At 39.0% G+C, this 17,641-nt stretch overlaps 2 protein-coding genes across 2 annotated transcripts; one reads left to right on the top strand and one right to left on the bottom strand.

Annotated features, from left to right (window-relative positions):
* Nucleotides 1–1,753: 1,753 nt before the first annotated feature.
* On the top strand, nucleotides 1,754–4,195 carry LOC133723768 (protein COP1 SUPPRESSOR 2). Its single transcript, XM_062150635.1, has 7 exons — nucleotides 1,754–1,916; nucleotides 2,029–2,313; nucleotides 2,436–2,559; nucleotides 2,670–2,743; nucleotides 3,067–3,224; nucleotides 3,453–3,703; nucleotides 3,794–4,195. Exons 1-6 carry the CDS (start codon nucleotides 1,831–1,833, stop codon nucleotides 3,614–3,616), a joined length of 891 nt encoding a protein of 296 aa, XP_062006619.1. The 5' UTR covers nucleotides 1,754–1,830; the 3' UTR covers nucleotides 3,617–3,703; nucleotides 3,794–4,195.
* A 228-nt stretch (nucleotides 4,196–4,423) lies between these two features.
* On the bottom strand, nucleotides 4,424–16,447 carry LOC133723767 (uncharacterized). The gene is made up of 19 exons (XM_062150634.1): nucleotides 15,960–16,447; nucleotides 15,423–15,557; nucleotides 14,399–14,470; nucleotides 13,863–13,933; nucleotides 13,641–13,740; nucleotides 13,445–13,543; nucleotides 13,154–13,280; nucleotides 12,202–12,335; nucleotides 12,051–12,110; nucleotides 11,611–11,834; nucleotides 10,766–11,195; nucleotides 9,900–10,223; nucleotides 9,187–9,789; nucleotides 8,875–9,048; nucleotides 7,110–7,340; nucleotides 6,744–7,027; nucleotides 5,918–6,202; nucleotides 5,476–5,598; nucleotides 4,424–4,832 (listed from the first exon to the last, which is right to left on the bottom strand). The coding sequence occupies exons 1-19, from the start codon at nucleotides 16,107–16,109 to the stop codon at nucleotides 4,700–4,702; spliced, it is 3,759 nt and encodes a 1,252-aa protein (XP_062006618.1). The 5' UTR covers nucleotides 16,110–16,447; the 3' UTR covers nucleotides 4,424–4,699.
* Between the last annotated feature and the right edge of the window lie 1,194 nt (nucleotides 16,448–17,641).

Below are 17,641 nucleotides of genomic sequence, written 5' to 3'. Positions count from 1 at the left end.
AGATGCCTCAAGCTTTCCGGGAATAAGTCTACCGGTACTTGGATTACCCGCTGAACGCCTCCCGTAGAAAGTGCCGGGGCGATATAGTCTCCTGCTATCGGGGTAGCGTTCGCGCCTGCTGCTAGTTGGGATGCTCTAGCCAGGGCCTGGGTGAGCGCCTCGTTGTGCTGGTGCCTCCGGTCCAGTGCTCGGGCCAGCGCTGTGTTTTCATCTTCTAGATCTTGTATTCTCTGTTGCATAAGGCGGTTTGTTTCCCTATCGGTACTCTGTTGTTCCCGATCGATCCTGGATTGTTCCCTGAAGGCTGCTATCTCCGCCCGCATGGATTCCAACTCCGATACCGGAGACACTCGGTCCGGGACATGTGGGTCCAAGGACCCGAGACCATGAATTCCTTCAACACATGGCGCTTCTGCTGACGAAGTTCCCGGAGAGAATATCAGTGCCCGGGCGACACTTCTGCCCTCTCCTGCCGTTCCTTCCGGCTCAGTCATGATACGCCCCTATCTGGCGCGCCAATGTTTCTGGTGGCTTTCTCCGGGTACCTCACACAGAATGCTATACCGTCTGGGGTACCGATCCAACTCCTGATCCTGTACCAAGAACACACGCTTAGAGGGGTAAACCGTACCGGACGGTTTACACCTCTCCGATGCTTGAATGAGAAACTAATATAGATGTGTACCAAGTAAATAGTGGACAAAAGGAGTTATTACCCGTAAAAGGTGGTTGTGCTAATGTCTTTATACTCGAGCATGTGAAGGGAGTCTCCCCCATCTTCGATGTGGGACACTAGTTGCTCTTCTGATGCCATATCAGTCCTCCTGTTGTGTAAATAGTTGGGCTGTGCTGGCCTTGCCCAGGGCCCCGGGTGCCCGGGGTGGCATCCTAAATGAGCCCCGCCATGGTGGGTCGTGAACCCGGCCCATGGCATAGTACATGGGAGTACCGATGGGGCCCAGCCGATAGTGCCAAACTTAGCTGAGACTTCCCTAGTATGTACAACATCTTTTCTCACGAAAAGATGATGGGCTTTATTTTTTCTTTTTTTGAGAGAAGAGATCGCAAAAATCTAGTATCTCTGAGGGACATTTTATTCAAGCTTCGGAGTATTAGGTTTTTGTTAGAATAAAAGTGAGTGAACTTTCTAAAAGGTGGGTGTACTAGGGGTATGCTGGGTTCCTATTCTATGTTTGAGTAGGGTTTAGAGTGCTCTAAGGAACGATTCTTTCTGTCGACCCCTTAGGGGTGTTTCGTTTTTGTACTGCTTGCTGAATCTATATAGTGGGCTCACCTCTTTTCATCAAAAAATAAAATAAATTAATTAAAACATGATTAAATTCATAAATCATAATTCAGCGAGTGCAAAAGTCAAAACACCATTAAAGTAAAGTAGTAAATATATATATTATTGGGGCGGGTTTGGGTTTGGGGATGGGGATCACAATACCATCCCCGCCCCATCCCCAATCTTAGATAACGGGGATTGGGGATCTCCATCTTCATTCCCCATTCTACCCTCCATTAGGGGCGTGTATCCAATGGGGTTCCGGCCCGTTGGTGGCATCCCTCGTAGTCCTAAATTGAATCGGATAAGTTTCCTATTTCTACAAAAAACCAAGTTTCCTATTTCTACGAAAAACCAAACAACACGACGTCGTATTTCAAGCTAATAATTTTTATTTTATTTTATTATTATTATTATTATTTTATAATCAAGTATATTTTGGGTTGTTTCACTGTTTGTGGCAAAATTGAATTGAATTTCGGAATTTGATTTGGAGGGCAGGGACTAGCTAGGGCTGAGGCAGTCGCAGAAGGCGAGAGAAGATGGGGAAGAATTTCAGAAAACGAAGCGCTCCCGCCGACGATAATGACGATCCTGAAAAGCTCAGCGACGGCGAGGAAGAAAGGAGGTACCTCCCTTTTCCGTCCTCTCTCTCTCTCACACACACTTGTTTCTGTTCTTGAATCTTGAACTGTAATTAGAAAGACTAAAAAGTGTGTATGAATGATGAAAACTTGTAGATTGGCGCTGGAGGAGGTCAAGTTTCTTCAGAAGCAGAGGCAGAGGAAGTCTGGGATCCCTGCCCTAACTACTGGTTTCGACGCACACCCTCTTCCTAATGCCAAGGACAAGAACAACGACTCCGGTAAGAGCAAGAACAAGAAAGCTAGTGGCGGCCACTCTCCTGCCGGTAATAACGCTGAAGGCGGAGGCGGCGGCGGCGGCGGCGATGGGGAAAATGATGATTGGGCTCTTACTCAGACCTTTGCTGAGGAAACTGAAGAAGCCGACGAAGATCCGAATATGTAATCTCTCTTTTTTGCTATTTTCATTGCTGGTTGTTTTGCTGATTGCGATTTTATGTGTAGTGTGTAGTGTGCACATTAGCTGTGGAATGTTGAGAGGCAGTGTTTGATCGTTTTGACAGGTTGAGTTTTATTGAACGAGAGATAGCAAAGAAGAAGGGCAAGAAAGTAGAAGCGCCCGATGAAGTCGAGAATGAATTGCAGCGTGCTGAGGATGAGTTGTACAAGATACCTGACCATCTTAAAGTGAGTCACTCCTCGGCACTCTCGTTTTTTGCAATTTCTTGTTGGTGGTGAATAACAGCAGAAACTGTATGGACCTTTTACTTTGTTTTAACTTGGACTGTTTCTTGCAGGTGAAAAAGCGAAACTCGGAAGAGAGCTCGACTCAGTGGACTACTGGGATTGCTGAGGTTCAGCTCCCCATCGAGTAAGGCCCTTTGTTTATTTTAGTTTGTTATGATAGATGTGTTATTTGAAATTTCTTGTTTGAGATATGTATAGTTGTTATATGTAGAGCACTTACTTTACGAAATCCTTCATTCATGAGAAGGATTGTTGATGGTTCACAAGTTTATGCTGTAGTTACTAAATCTGTGTTCATGCTACTAGAGCATTATACCTGCACATAATTGTACGGACACATAAAGAAAGTAGAAGAGTACCATGGCCCTTTTGTTTCCTGTGCACCATCGGATACTGTAATTGTTTGTGACCTTTAGTTACATGTTTTTTTGTTTCTATTGCTTGCAGATATAAGTTGAGAAATATCGAGGAGACTGAGGCTGCAAAGAAGTTTTTGCATGAAAAGCGGCTTGTAGGACAGACAAAATCAGAATTTAGCATCCCCTCAAGTTACAGTGCTGATTATTTCCAGCGTGGCAAGGATTATGCTGAAAAACTTAGAAGAGGTTGGTTAACTTTGCTTCTCATTCCATGAAATGATACAAGTAGGTTACATAAAATTGATGTGTCCAACCAAGCTGGGAATTCAATTCAATGCCAGTGACATAAAATTTATTTTGTTAGCTATATTTTGACCTAATTATCTCCATCATATAATGTCTGGTGCCTTCTGGTTTTCTTTTGCTGTTAAAAAGTTCGTTGCCATTCGCTAACAACAAATACAAAACTTACAGAACATCCTGAGCTCTACAAAGACAAAAGTTCACAGGATAATGGTGGTGTTCCCAAACAAAATGATACTGGCACAGATGCAGCAGGACAAAGGCAAGCTGCAACAGATGAGTTCATGCTTGAGCGCTTCCGCAAAAGAGAGCGTCACCGTGGAATGCGGAGATGACATGCACCAATCTCTACCAAGAGTAAAATATGAATAGAACTTTATGGGAAAAGAGTTGAGAATGGGTTCTGAACTTATCATTCTTTGGTATGTAAAGTATGCATTTCTGCCACAATAACTCATGTTGCTCAAGACCGTATCATCTAATTAATTTCTTGATATAATTTCAAAATCCAGGCTTCTTTCATGAGAGCGATGAACCTGGATGACCCTTTCCTGGAAGGCATGCTTGCGCTTTCTGGTTTCTTCTGTTCATGTTGAGTGTCAGGTCTTGCAGTGAGAAATTGTGGTTCTGTTATCATCAACAATTGCTGCCAAGCTTTGACCTTGATTTTCTGTTTATATGGCATCATAATGCTTTGAGTCTCTTTTATCTCCATGATATGTAAGAAAGTGTAATTACCGTGTTCTTCACAGCATAATGCTCAAGGAAGAAGACTGAATCGTTTGGTTGCCATCCTAATTGTCATTTTCCTTAAAGTTATCTTCTAAGTATATTTTATAAGTAATACTGAACAAGATTTTTGTTTGTCTAGCTGACTTGCTATAAATCTATAATGGATATCAGTCTTGACCTCATTTTTGTACGAGTTCCATCTTTTTGGTCTAACCGTTTAACACTTGCCAACTATATCCATGTTGTATACCATGTGACTGTTATTGTTTTGAATAACTGAATAACCAGGATGGAAGTTGGGAAAGATGAGATGCATATGTATGCATGCAATTCCTAGTAGTATGGTATTGCTATTCCGGCAGGGAACTACGGTGCAGGAAATAGCATTACAAATATTCTATGTGAGAATGTAAAAACCAACTTCGTTGTTTCTATATCTCAACAGAATATCCTCGAAAAGTTTCAACCAAATTAGTGATCCACTTACTATTTTGAAGACATTGTGCATTGTGGATTCCTCTAATGACTATAATCACAATTGAACAACAATATCATTGAACCGCATGTGATCCCTCGGATGAAATCTGAAGGGATCAAAAGGCACTCATACCCGATATTGGATTAATGGAAACTATAACAGGCAACGCATTGCCAACTGTACATAAATACAAGCATTTCTAGTGGATTTACTTATCAAGCCTAAGGTTGTTGCACAAGTGTCCTAGTTCAGGCCTCGCATTCATCCATGATTTAAATTTTATCTCAGCTGGTGAAGTGCAGTAGAGGTAGGACCTAAATGTGATGAGGAAGAAGTACCTCCTGTATTATGGAAAAACAAGATGGTTAAATAATTATATAAACATTTGAATTGCATACTATTCAGTCCTGACATGAAATTGACAGATGAAAACGGCAAATGCTCTTCATGTCTGTTAGCAAATGGACTATTTAAAATATACTTTGCCACATCCAACTTTTTAAAATTTGTTTCAAGCTAGAAGAGCTGGAGTACCGCCAAGTACTATGTTTATGCAATATGTTGAAGAGAATGGAAACAGCATAAATTGGCTAAACCCTCTTAAGCTTTTAACGTAGAAGGAAGTGAAAGCAAACACTGATCCGTAAAAGACAAGCAGGAGGATAATACTTCTAGCTATCATGACTTAAACTAGTGCAAAATAACAAAGACAGGCCTAGTTCAGAACATAGATATGTCCCCGGTCATCTTATCATCTTATGTGGCATGGACAAGAACGATACAATAGTTGGAGAGCTGGAGAACTGACCAACACTGGTCAATGTCGTGAAAAGTAATTAGCAATTCATAAACATAGAACAAGTTGAACTCATGCATCAATCAGGATTACCAATGGTCTTCTAAGTTCCACTAAACAAAGAAAACGGAGCAACAAAACAAGCAATATGGGAAGGACAATTGAATACCAAGGCACATAAGATTTACCTTAGAGCTTTAATACCCATGTCCATGAGGTATGCTCGTTGCTCATCATCACCATCAGGAAACTTCTCAAGTTCCTTACTATAATAAAGGATATCATCCCGTAAATGCCCTGCACCTGCACACCTTTTGATTGAAGAAGCAAAGTCAGAACAATCACATATGATAAGCTACCTACTAGCAGCTTAAGGATCATTTAAAGAGAAGCAACTCTGAGAATAGTAGACCAAGAGAAAAAACTAAGTAAATGCATTAATAATAAACAGAACACAACCAACAATCATGTATCTTTTCTCTCAAGTCACAGAAGAAACAGAAAAAATTTCAGTTTTCTACAGTATCACCCTTCTTTATAGTTTAAGATATATAATAGATGCTTAGACAAGTAGATAGTACTAACTTTCAGAGATAAACTCCGCCATGGAATGTCCAACAGATTACATACCTTTCAATAACACTGTCAACGTCTGCTTTGCTCTTGGGACCATAAACAAGAACCCTTGTAAGGCTTAGTATGTCACGGTAGTCACCCATTCTCAGAACTTCTTCATCAGGAGCTCGAGAAGCCAAGTCCTCTTCAGGTGTATATGATGGATTCGTTCTAACCAATGGTTGTAGATCCTTCAATGTAAAATTTGTTTCTGCACCAATTCTGACACAAGTGATGGCCATTGCATATCCAACTCCTCCAAATCCCGTATGTGATACAAAAAGGTATGATCCTGCAGAGCTACAGTAAAAAATTATTTGTATCAAATTATAATATTTAATTAAAAAGGAGAAACAGATTCAGACATCAAAATCAACACATGGGGTTAAAAGAATCATGCTTGCTATAAACCTCAAGAATGACAATCACGTATCGATCACCCTCTAACATGCCAAATTTATACACCAAAAAATAAGAAAAAAGAAATTAATTGTGCAATTTCATGACAAAAATGAACCATCACCAACAGATCTTTAACTCCTGATTCGAATGAAAATTTTTAAATAAAAAAATAAATTAAAAAAGACTCCCTCATCCCGACATGCTATCTAAAGAACTGGGGCAACACAACAATCCTGATGCACATTTATTTTACTGGAAGATGGTCAAGAACATTATACTTAAAAGCTGCATATTGTGCTTAAACTGGTGGTAATTCACATTTACTTACTTCCATTCTCAATTTGTTTCAATGGCTTGGTAACATAATATCTTAGTTTTGACATATATTTCATTACTTGGTATAAAAATTTTGATCGAGTGCATAGGGATGAATACTTACTCATTTATGCAGTATTGGATTGCATCCACATCCGAAGCTAAAGCCTCTCTCTCTCTAGTTAATGGAATTCTCCTATACGAAATATTGTAACCCTCATCTTTCAAAGAAGCATATACTTCAGCTGGAGTCTTCACATCATCTGCAAAGATGTTTTCCAAGTATCCTATGACACTGGATTGGTTCAATGAAGGGTTATACTCCTCGCGATGTAAAAGCATACGGCCACCAGACCGTCTGACCTCGGATAGTATATCCTCTTTTAATCGTGCTTCCATGTGTTCTACCTGCATAAAGTTGCAAGAAACTGAAATTGGAGTACAAATTTAGGTTAATGACTTGTACTTTAACACATAGGTGATGGCATACCACTGGGCCAGTTATTCCCACATGCTTGAGTGTATCAACAGGTTTATGTAGCTCCCGCAACACAAATGGAGTGCCATTAATGTAAACAACTGCTTCTTCTCTCAGATCAGTTAAAACCACTTTTGCAGTAGCAGATCCTTCTGCTTCGGGCTTGGCACCTAAATATGCTAACATCTCTTTGGCACCAGGAATTGTTGGCGTAGCCATGCTATACACAGGATATCCGTCCACCTGATTCAAATACAAGTTCTATGTTAAGATGAATAACAAAGCTTCTTTACATTGTCATGTTTACCTTTTCTACTTGTACCGATTTATGTCTACCTTATCATGAATTCATAACCACCTTTGATAAATTTTTATATATGAAACTTATGCATGTCTCTAAAATTAATTAACAGTAAGTGGAATGGAATAAATAAAAATACAATAGCTTGTTTCATGCAATTCTAATTCATGTACTATTTATGGCAAGGAGTACAGCATTAGCGAAAAGCTCTTTGAATGACCAGCATTGACAACGCAGAAATCTAACTGTGGGACATCAGAATTTTCTTTTATTTTATAATAAGAATTAACTTAAATTTAAGGAGCGAGCCAGAAATAAGGAGGAAAAGTCGTGGACTAAAAGTTCATAGCTACAAGAAACAAGAGACAAACAGAGGAGAGACTACAACAGAACTTGCTTAAACGCAAGAGGCAAGCCGTAGGGCATCACAGTTCTTTTTATCTTTTTGCTTCTTGTTTTTTATTTATTTATTTATTTTATTTTTTTTGTGGTATTCGTTAGGAGACTAAAGAGAGAACCAAAAGACAAACATCAGTGAACAAGCAGTCCATGGAAAAAGAATTAGACTACGGGGCAAGTATCAAATGTTATGAAAAGAAGGCCACAGGCTAAAGATTAACTCCATCTCCCCCTCCTAAATCCAAAAGAGCATATCTCCAAAGGGTGATTACTTTCTTGTTGGCCCATCCCTCCAGGAAGTTCCCTGAGAGCAACCAAAAACAGATTATAGAGGGCAGTCCCAGCATCCCAAACACATTCAGCTCTGATTAGTTAGATTACAGTGCAAAAAGATGTGGTCCATATTACCCTCGAATTATATAAGATGGACCAACGAGGAGATAACACTGAGATGCCCTTTCTCTCTCAGATTTGGTCTATGAGGTCACAGATAAACTAAATGTTGTCCGCACAGACAGGCACGATCTATATAATAGAAATACACCCTCTGGAAGAACAGTACGTTGAGTCTAAAGCAACAATGAACAATCACTTGTAGTTCAAGGCAGATTCACTCATTCTGTTTCTAGAGTATACTCCATGGAAAGTTCATGGTGTCAGCCTTTTCAACTCTACCATATCTACTGTTTACTGGGTCCATATTTGTGTTGGCAAATTCCATGTCTATAAGATACTAAGGTTGGTCAAAGGAGAACACCATCGGATCTCCTTTCCTCAGGGAGTTGGCTATAATTTAAAATTGGAGTCTAGCTGTTTTTAGTTTCTTGGGAGTCGTGGACTCATGTTTGCTCTTGTCTATTTTTTCTCCCGGTTTCCTCAGCTCTAGCTTCCTAAGCATAGTGTATTTCTTGTCTGCTGAACAAACAAACAAATAAGCAAACTGACTGTCTTTCAGACAACTCTAACAACCAAAGCATATAATGCTGTTAATTTGTTAAACATTTCAGATTCCATCACATCTGTAGCCTTACCCAATGGCACTGGGAATTAATTTAATTTTTAGAAATGCATGCATACCTTGTAAACATGTGGTGCACCATGAATTTGTATGTGGCTAGAAGTCCTCTGACCAGGAAAGAAATACATTTTAAGTATCGAACCTTTCCCCAGAACAGAGCCACTACGGGCCTTGATAATAGCCTCCATAACAGCATCTCCATGTTGGGACTCTTGAGGTGCTCTCAATTCCTCCTGAGTTCCAAAACCAAAATGTGCAAGCAGTTATAGGTCCATACCAATATAAGAAGGAAGTGTTTTCTAAGTTTCCCTGGAAAATAAGAGGAGGGGGGGGGGGGTTGTTGTAATTAAGTCACAAGTACAGGGACTTACAGGGACAGTTAAAAATCTTCCAGGTCTTAATTTTATGCTCCATTTCATTGCTTGAACCTCCGGTCTCTGATGCATCCAATTCTTAAATGTCATCCTAGATTCTCCTTGCCCGCAAAATCGATCAAATGCTTCACTTCCTAAGTATGCTGCAAAAGCAATTAAACGGAAGTAGCGCTCCAAGTACTCAGCACCACGATTTAATGCCACCCTCCTTACCCTTTGCTCAACATGTTGTTGATTGAATACCCTTCTATATTGCAAAACGGCTTGGCGTATGTTCTGTAGAGCAGAACATCTATCAATAATAGCATCTAAGGCTTCCCGGCATTCAACCCCATTATCGAACAATCTTGTAATTTTCCACAACAGGAGGATGTCATTCATGCCAAACACACGGCCTTGCTCCTTGTCAGTTCTTACATTTGAAATACTGGAGGATGATGCAGTACCAGAACCTCCTGTTTCTTCACCACTTGAGCTACCGCCATCTACCTCTTCACCGGCGATATTGTCAACAAGGATTTTGATAGGTCTCCCATAGTCAATTCGAAGTTTCAAAAGGCAAGCAATTACAGTACCTGTGGTTGTCCTTCCTCGACCCATCTGTCAACATTAAAGGGGAGGTAAAAGTAAGGGGAAATGGGGAGAAAGAATCATGCAGCAGATTGGTAGTAGAAACTAACACAGATTAAGGAAAACAATCAAATATGAACCTGGCAATTGAAAACAAAAGCAGTGGCCTTTGATGAAGAAGCAATATTCATAGCCAACTTGTCAAAGTCGGAACTTTTCGGCGCTTTACCATCAGTGATGGGTACACGAGCATACTTTATGGGAAAACCATCTCTCTCCAAGCTTTTGAAAACCTCAAGTGGGGTCTGAATAGCCCCAGAATCCACATGTTCCCAAGCATCAAAAATTTGTCCGTCTTCTGTTTCATGAATAACCATTATAGCACCCCTATAATGTTCAGCTTCACGCAGGATATCTTCTTTTAGTCGAGCTTCCATCCTCTCCACTCTCTCACGATCAATGCCCTGGAAGCAGTGACCACAGTTATGGTATAATCTAATCCCATTAGGGAACTGAGTAAAAGAAGACAAGAGAAAAACAAACAAAAAAAGACAAAAAGCCAATCCTATGTTCAATGACAGTTGTAATCAAATCTTTGATGGGTCCTAGATGCAATGTCAAGGCTATGACACCTTTGCAAATGTGCCTCAATTGATGCCCGTATTGTATTTGGGTTATGACAAAGAAACGAAGTCCTTTGAGCACTCGAGTTGAGAACTATTAATCTGTAACGTTCCAGTGCAAAACCAGATCATCGTCATTCATAAGTTTCATCATGTTTCTTAAAATTTGGACATCAACGCACATAGGTGCAACTGTGCAATGCACAATGGACAATAAACTGACCGCTGTTGTAGATCAGTTGTCTCTAGGTTTAACCTAGAAGTATATGAACATAGATCAGATGAATTATATATCTGGAAGGAAGCCTACCTTAGTGTATCAATATAAAGAGATGTATTGCGAGGGCCTAGAAAACAGATAATTAAATAAGATTAAAATTTACCGTGTACTCAAGCATATTTTTGTATGGTCTTTCAACCTCGCGGAGTACAAATGGTTTTCCATTGATATAGATAACAGGTTCTTCTCTCATATTGTGCCAAAAAATTGGGCAACCATCTTTGGAACTACCAATCCTTTGGATGACTGACCGAATACCATCAATTGTTGGGTTTGCAACTCCATAAACTGGAAATCCAGGGACCTCTCGGAAATTAGGAGCACCATCCACGCGCTCGGGTAAATTTGGGTTTTGACAACCGGGACAGTGGTCACTTTTCAGAACAGTTTGACTACCAAGGACCTCACCCTTTCTCAAGGCAGCAACTACACCCATCTCAGAAGGGCGGTTATCAGCAGATTCATCAATCTTCTTCAGTGATGGTTTCAACGTTGCATATCCAAGTGCACCCATTGGATCTCTTCTCAGCAACCTGCAACCAACAACAAGGATCAATTGAAGCGAAAGAATAGCCAGATGTCCTCTCTTTACTTTTGCATCTTTTGTTAGCACTGGACATCTTGACCTCTGAAACTGGTGGTATTTTGTCGTTTTATTTAATAAATTTTATTTCCTGGGAAAATAATATATGAATCTGGAAGCACCCTGCAAGAACAAATCCGTATTTAACCCTTAAAAGAGCCATGTTGTTCATTTTGCCTTCTGCGATTTATAACCATTACTACCACTACTCAAGTCAGTTTGAACTATTACTAACATGTACAAAGTAAAAATTTTGGTATCACTAAAACCATGTCTACAAATCTCATTTGGCTTTACTTCAGGCTTAAGGTACAGAGGAGACAGAAATATATTAAACAGATAAGGTAAATAACCATGAACTTTACCTGCGAATAATGCTGTACAGTTCTGGTCGAGCTTTCATCCAGTCAGCAAAGCTGCAATGATCAGAGGAACTAGACCGGAGGGAATGAATGTACACAGCAAAGCATATAAGAAAGTAATATCGTTCCAAATACTCCATAAAAAATGAAAGTGACGCCTCCCTTTTCATCTCATCTGGTTGACGCAGGATACTATTGCGATAAATGGCAATTGCTTCGCGTAAGTTCTGTACATAAAATATAGAAAAATTTTCCAATGAAATATTATTAATAGGTCAAATTTAAAAGATAGACGATGGAGAAAAAGAAAAATATACTTTAGAGTATAAACAGCAATAAACTCACACTTTTCAAAAAAAAAAAGGAAGCAAATTAGTGCATGTCAACTCTCTTATTAATGACATACCATAAGGTTGATAAAGAAAGGAGTATAAGTTTTATACCTGCATAGAGGAACACTTGTCGATGACTTTGTCCACTTGTCTCTTCCCTTCAACACCACCCTAAAGGCATGTTTTTGATTAACAAAATACTCAAATCTTACCATCTTGTACAAGTCTATTACTATAAAAAACAAAAGAAGATATCAAATACCTCTAGGACCCGAATCAAGCTTCTTATGACTGCATATTCTCCTCTTCGGATCGCATCTTCTGAGTTTGGAACATTATCAGCGACAATCACACTGGAGTCAGAAACTTTTCCAATTGAGTTCGTTCTTGGAATACCTATTCATGTTAAAATTAAATATTGTGAAATCCTCTGAAAAGAAAACCAACTGCACATGCAAACCTATGAAGGACTTGGACTTGAACTTCTCTAAAATAAAGATACAGTAAATACGTTCAACTCTTAAACCAGTAGAGCAGAAATAGGCAAAACATGGTTGTTTTTTAATGTGTTTACACCAAACTTCAAGGAAAATAATACAAAAAATTTAATGAAATAATTCCATTCAGCTACTTTCCAAGTTAAATGTAGATAGAGTTTGATACTAATTTACACCTTGTGACTACACTTTCCTTTTCACCTATGGATGATGCCTCCTCTGAGTACACATGGGGCCTGAAAAGCACTCCCAAAAGCAGCAACTAGTCCTATCTCCATGCTCCATCACTCTATAGCTAATCAGGTTTGTCCATCTTCCTCGTTGTTATGTTTTAGTAACATGAAGGGTTTACTTCTCCAGTATCTTTTAATCTTAAATTGAATGGATTGTCCAATTAAATAAAGTCAATCATTGGGCTCCAAGTTGCAAAGGGTGGAGAGTAGAGGAAGTAGAATATCAATATGGGGATGTCCTACTTTTATCAGTATAGCACGAGTAGAGTCCTCAGTAGAAGACACTGACATTAACCAAGTAAACATGTTTTTAACAACAAAATTCCTTCCAATGAACGAAAATAAGTCGATGTTTATCTTTACCGAAGACGTACACTTTTTTTCTTCTCTCGTTAACAAACTAGACTTTCGTTAAAGAGAAAGGGATCTCAAAGAGGAATAATCAACAATAGGACACTCCAAATGAAAAGAGTAAGATGCCTACCAGAAGCTCCTATACGGTTGAGGTATATCAGAGTAGCAATGACCATCCCAGTTGTAGTTCGCCCTCGTCCCATTTGACAATTAAAAATTATTTCTGCATTTATGTCAGCTTGAGAAATTTTATGAACCTGAATACAAAGAATAAAGAATAAATAAAGCACGCACATTAGCCAACATAATTATGGAAGGTGATTATATTCCATCCCAATTAATTCAGGTCTGGTCCATGTTTAACTGATCTGATCAGAATTGTGCTACATGTACTGTTCAAAGATTAAGAGATGAAACTCACCAGGATATCAAAATCCAGCTCCTTAGGTGATTTTTCATCAGTTACAGGAACACGTTCATAATCAACCCGGTATCCTATGAGTTGCAATTCCTCGTAAACCTACAGAATACAAAATTTTAAGCAATAATGATATTACTGGTCAATTAAATTTGTTCCCTCATTTCCCTACTATGATATTTGTTCCAGATGAGGGTACCTCTAGTGGTGTCTTCACAGAATCACATGACACTGGTTCCCATTGATCGACCATCTGGCCATCTGGCAATTCGTCCGTGACAAGGATCTTATTTCCATATCTGCTATGTGAAAATAAAGTTTGATTTGATAGAAAGCAGAAGTGTCAAGATGGTATGGAAGGATACTGTCCATCATTTGTAACACTCCAGAGGAATATACAGGGGACAAGAAGAGGAGATACCTTGCAGCTTCAACCAAGATATCTTCTTTCAATCGGGCTTCCATTTGTTCAACCCTAGCCCTGTTAATTCCCTGATTGTGTTTATAAAGGCCACAATCAATTTAAGAGCATACAAAAATGTAGCTATTTTTACTTATATTGCCGAAACATGTACAGATATATTACATATATTCATATATCGGCATTTTTCACCAGATAAACCGCATATATATGTATACATGCATACATGTCTTTATGCATAGTACATTAGCAATACCATTGCAGGTATTAAAATAACCCCTCATCTGCAACCAAATAAAAGAAATAAAAACAAACCAAGAGAGCCCTTTCGTATCCTCTCATATAAGCTTACTGAACACAAGAAATAGAAAATACAAAGGAACTTAATACAAATTAGACTTTGTGAATATTATATAGTGCTAAAATGCCATAATTCATTCTGTAATTATGAAGTGATTGAAGCATATATTTAATAATAAGTTCAAACACGTGCAAAATTTGCAAATTTGAAGGTAACAATACATTAGAAACCATACCGTATATTCAAGGTTGGAGAAGGGTCTTTCCACATCACGCAGCACAAAAGGGCGCCCATTAATGTAAACAAGCTGTTTAAAGACAAGGATATATTTTAAGGATTTTTTTTAATATTGGCTGTCATATGTCAAGTATGAAGTTCAAAATTAACATAACATATTTCGCAAGCCTGTGAAAGTATGTTATACACCATATTAAGGGGTGGGACTAGAGTACTTTAGACTAGTCCTATGTGTGGCAGCGCTTGGAGTAGACTAATAGTCTAAATAAATAAATACATACACCAGAGGCTTGAGGGTTTTGATTGTCAACAGCTCTGCAATAACTTTCATATTTCATGTCTTTTACTCGTATGATAATTTCCAATTTTTAACTTTTCAAAACTATATTTACTTCTGCACTGGAGCAGTCGGGCTACAGCATCATTTGAGATTCCTGGAATTTCAGGCCTCAACATATGAGTAAAAGATGCTGTCTTTCATACTTGGTTTTTTAATAATATCGTATAACATTTCCTACAAAACTTTGTAAAAGTTAGAGCATTCAACCCAAAACCAATTGGCAAAGGGTGAAGAGACCAAGAACATTATAGTGCAAGGCTTACATTCCCATTGTGGGATGTCGTCTCAGACCCTCACTTGTTGCATGACCTGACCCAAATACGTTGATAACTCATAGTGTGTGACGTGGAGCCACGTGTGACCGATTGACCAGACCAAATACATGTATCTTCTGCGCTGGTAGCATGTAGAAGTTAAAGCTTCCAATCCAAAACAAATTGGCAATGGGGTGAAACACGGACATTGTAACATAACACAGGGGTTGACGTTCCCAATTTGAGATGTATAATCTCAACAAATCTTCATGTTTAGGACTAATGAAAACGAAAAGAACTTACACACTACACATTTTCTTACTTAATTATGGTCCTAGATAACTGCAGTGAATTCAGAAATACAAAAGCAAGAGAGAAAGCGGAGAGTTAGCGAAAGGTACAAAGCCAATGGTAACACGTTGATTTACCGGTTCCTCGCGAAGGTTAATCCAAAGAACTTGGGCTCGCTTCCCATCAATTTGCTGAGCTCCAATATGCTTAAGAACATTCTGGATTCCATCAATTGTGGGAATCGCAACACCATGAACACGTAACTTGTCGGCCTATTAAACACATACACAAGTATCAGGAAAACGGATCAAAGAACGAAAAAGTAATGCAATTAAATCAACTCATCCGCATTCAGAATGCAGTAGTAGAAATATGGACCTGACTACGGACAGATTTATTATCATAAGCCTGATAACAAGACGCATAAATGTACCTGTAGAAGCAACTGCTTCGGGAAAAAATGTACATTTGGTGGTATGTGATTCTCCACAAGTTGAAAGAAATAACAAAACAAAGTACCGAGGATATGATATAACCCCATTAGAAGAAACCATATCATTAAAAGTGATCTATCCCCTACAAGTATGTGAAATTCAAGTAGCAAGTATATTGAATCCAATGGAGTATAAGAAAATGTGCATGCAGAATCAGCAAACAAGGAATAGGAGGAGTACCTGACGGTAATTGGGAGCGCCGTCAATGTGGGGGGAGAGGCGTTTGTTCTGGCAGCCAGGGAAGTGGTCACTCTTGAGAATGGTCTTCTTTCCGAGAACAGAGCCTCCCCTCTGCTTCATTACCTGGTCCGGCTCCTTGGGAATAGACATGGCTCACTCACTTAGTCTTTATTCCACAATCACATTTAACCTCTGATTTACTCAAAACAAAAGGGCTGCAAAGCAAGCAGCTTTACATGAGAGTATCAAGACCCAAGACTCGGACTTTGATTGGGAGAAGATAGGAATCGAATTGGGGAAGAAAACCCAGAAAAGCAAAGCAAAGGGGGGAAGGAAAGAAACCCAGAGAGAGATAAGAATTTGATAAATTTGGGTTGGCCTTGGCCTTGCCCTTTATAAGGTGTGTATGGATTCTTCTCTCTCTCTCTCTCTCTCTTGACTGAAACTTGAAGATGTTTTGTTTGTTTGTTCACAGTTGAAGTGGGGTTTCAATCGATGGTGTTCTTGTTGCTGCTGACACACTAACGTGAAAGGCGTGTGGTTTTTCTCTTCTCGGATTGGGTAGGTTGTGCTGTAAGCATCAAACGCATTATTCCGTTTTTTCTTTTTGGTCAAAGGGGGTTTTTTTTTTCTTGTTTTCGAAAACGGTTTGGAACCCAGCCTCGTTGGGAGGCTCAGCCCCACGTTTGGTCAAAGATTTAATTGTATTCCTACAAACTTCTGATTTCATACCATTTTTACATTACAAAGATTTACTGTTTGAGGCCATTATTCTCATTCTCAATTTTCTTTTCTTGCTCGCACATACATGAATTACATTCACATACATTGCTTCATGTTGTCTATATTTACAAAAATGATATATTCATGAGTATACAAACATCCAACGGTTGATTTACCGAAATGTGATTGAAAAATGAGTCTTACAACAATTGATTAGAAAGTCCTAATTATAATGATCCTCATTAGATTAGAGCATCACCCAGAAAATCTAAACCTTTGCATAAACGTATCTAACATCTTTAACCAGGAACCCAGGTTCCTTTGGTTCACCTTCTAGGAGACTGCAGACAGCTCTAGCTAAGTCTTCCTCCTTTGTTCCGATGGCAGAGTACTGTCAAATCAATATCTCCATCAGGAAGATCGGTTTTTAAAGGGACTGAGCCAAAGGACAAGACCTCAGTTCCGAAACAGCCTTTGATTACCCTCTGAATGTAATCAATTAGCTCCCTCCTCCTCCACTCGGAATCTACATAAAATCTCTCTTTAATTTACTATTGGTAATATTGGCATCTGAAAATGACTGAAATTAACAACTGAAATTACCCTCTGAATGTAATCAATTAGCTCCCTCCTCCTCCACTCGGAATCTACATAAAATCTCTCTTTAATTTACTATTGGTAATATTGGCATCTGAAAATGACTGAAATTAACAACTGAAAAAAAAAAAAAAAAGTCACGAGTAAGGAAGTATACCAGTGCAGATAGAGCGTCGCACCGCCTCTAATTTTCCCATGCCACCCATTTCTATTGAGAAAAGGCATTTCTTGAAAGATTTTAAAGGAAGCAATCTCCAAGATCTCATATGTGCTCGAGGCTGTGTTTACACATTCATAATAAAGTGTGTGAGCCAAATGGAAATATCGATTCAAGATAATAATGGTTACAATCTCAAACTGTT

This window comes from Rosa rugosa, chromosome 7 (assembly GCF_958449725.1).
Source record: "Rosa rugosa chromosome 7, drRosRugo1.1, whole genome shotgun sequence".
Classification (NCBI taxonomy): domain Eukaryota; kingdom Viridiplantae; phylum Streptophyta; class Magnoliopsida; order Rosales; family Rosaceae; genus Rosa; species Rosa rugosa.
The sequence above is the reverse complement of the archived record's forward strand: the minus strand, read 5'-3'. Positions and strand labels throughout refer to the sequence as shown.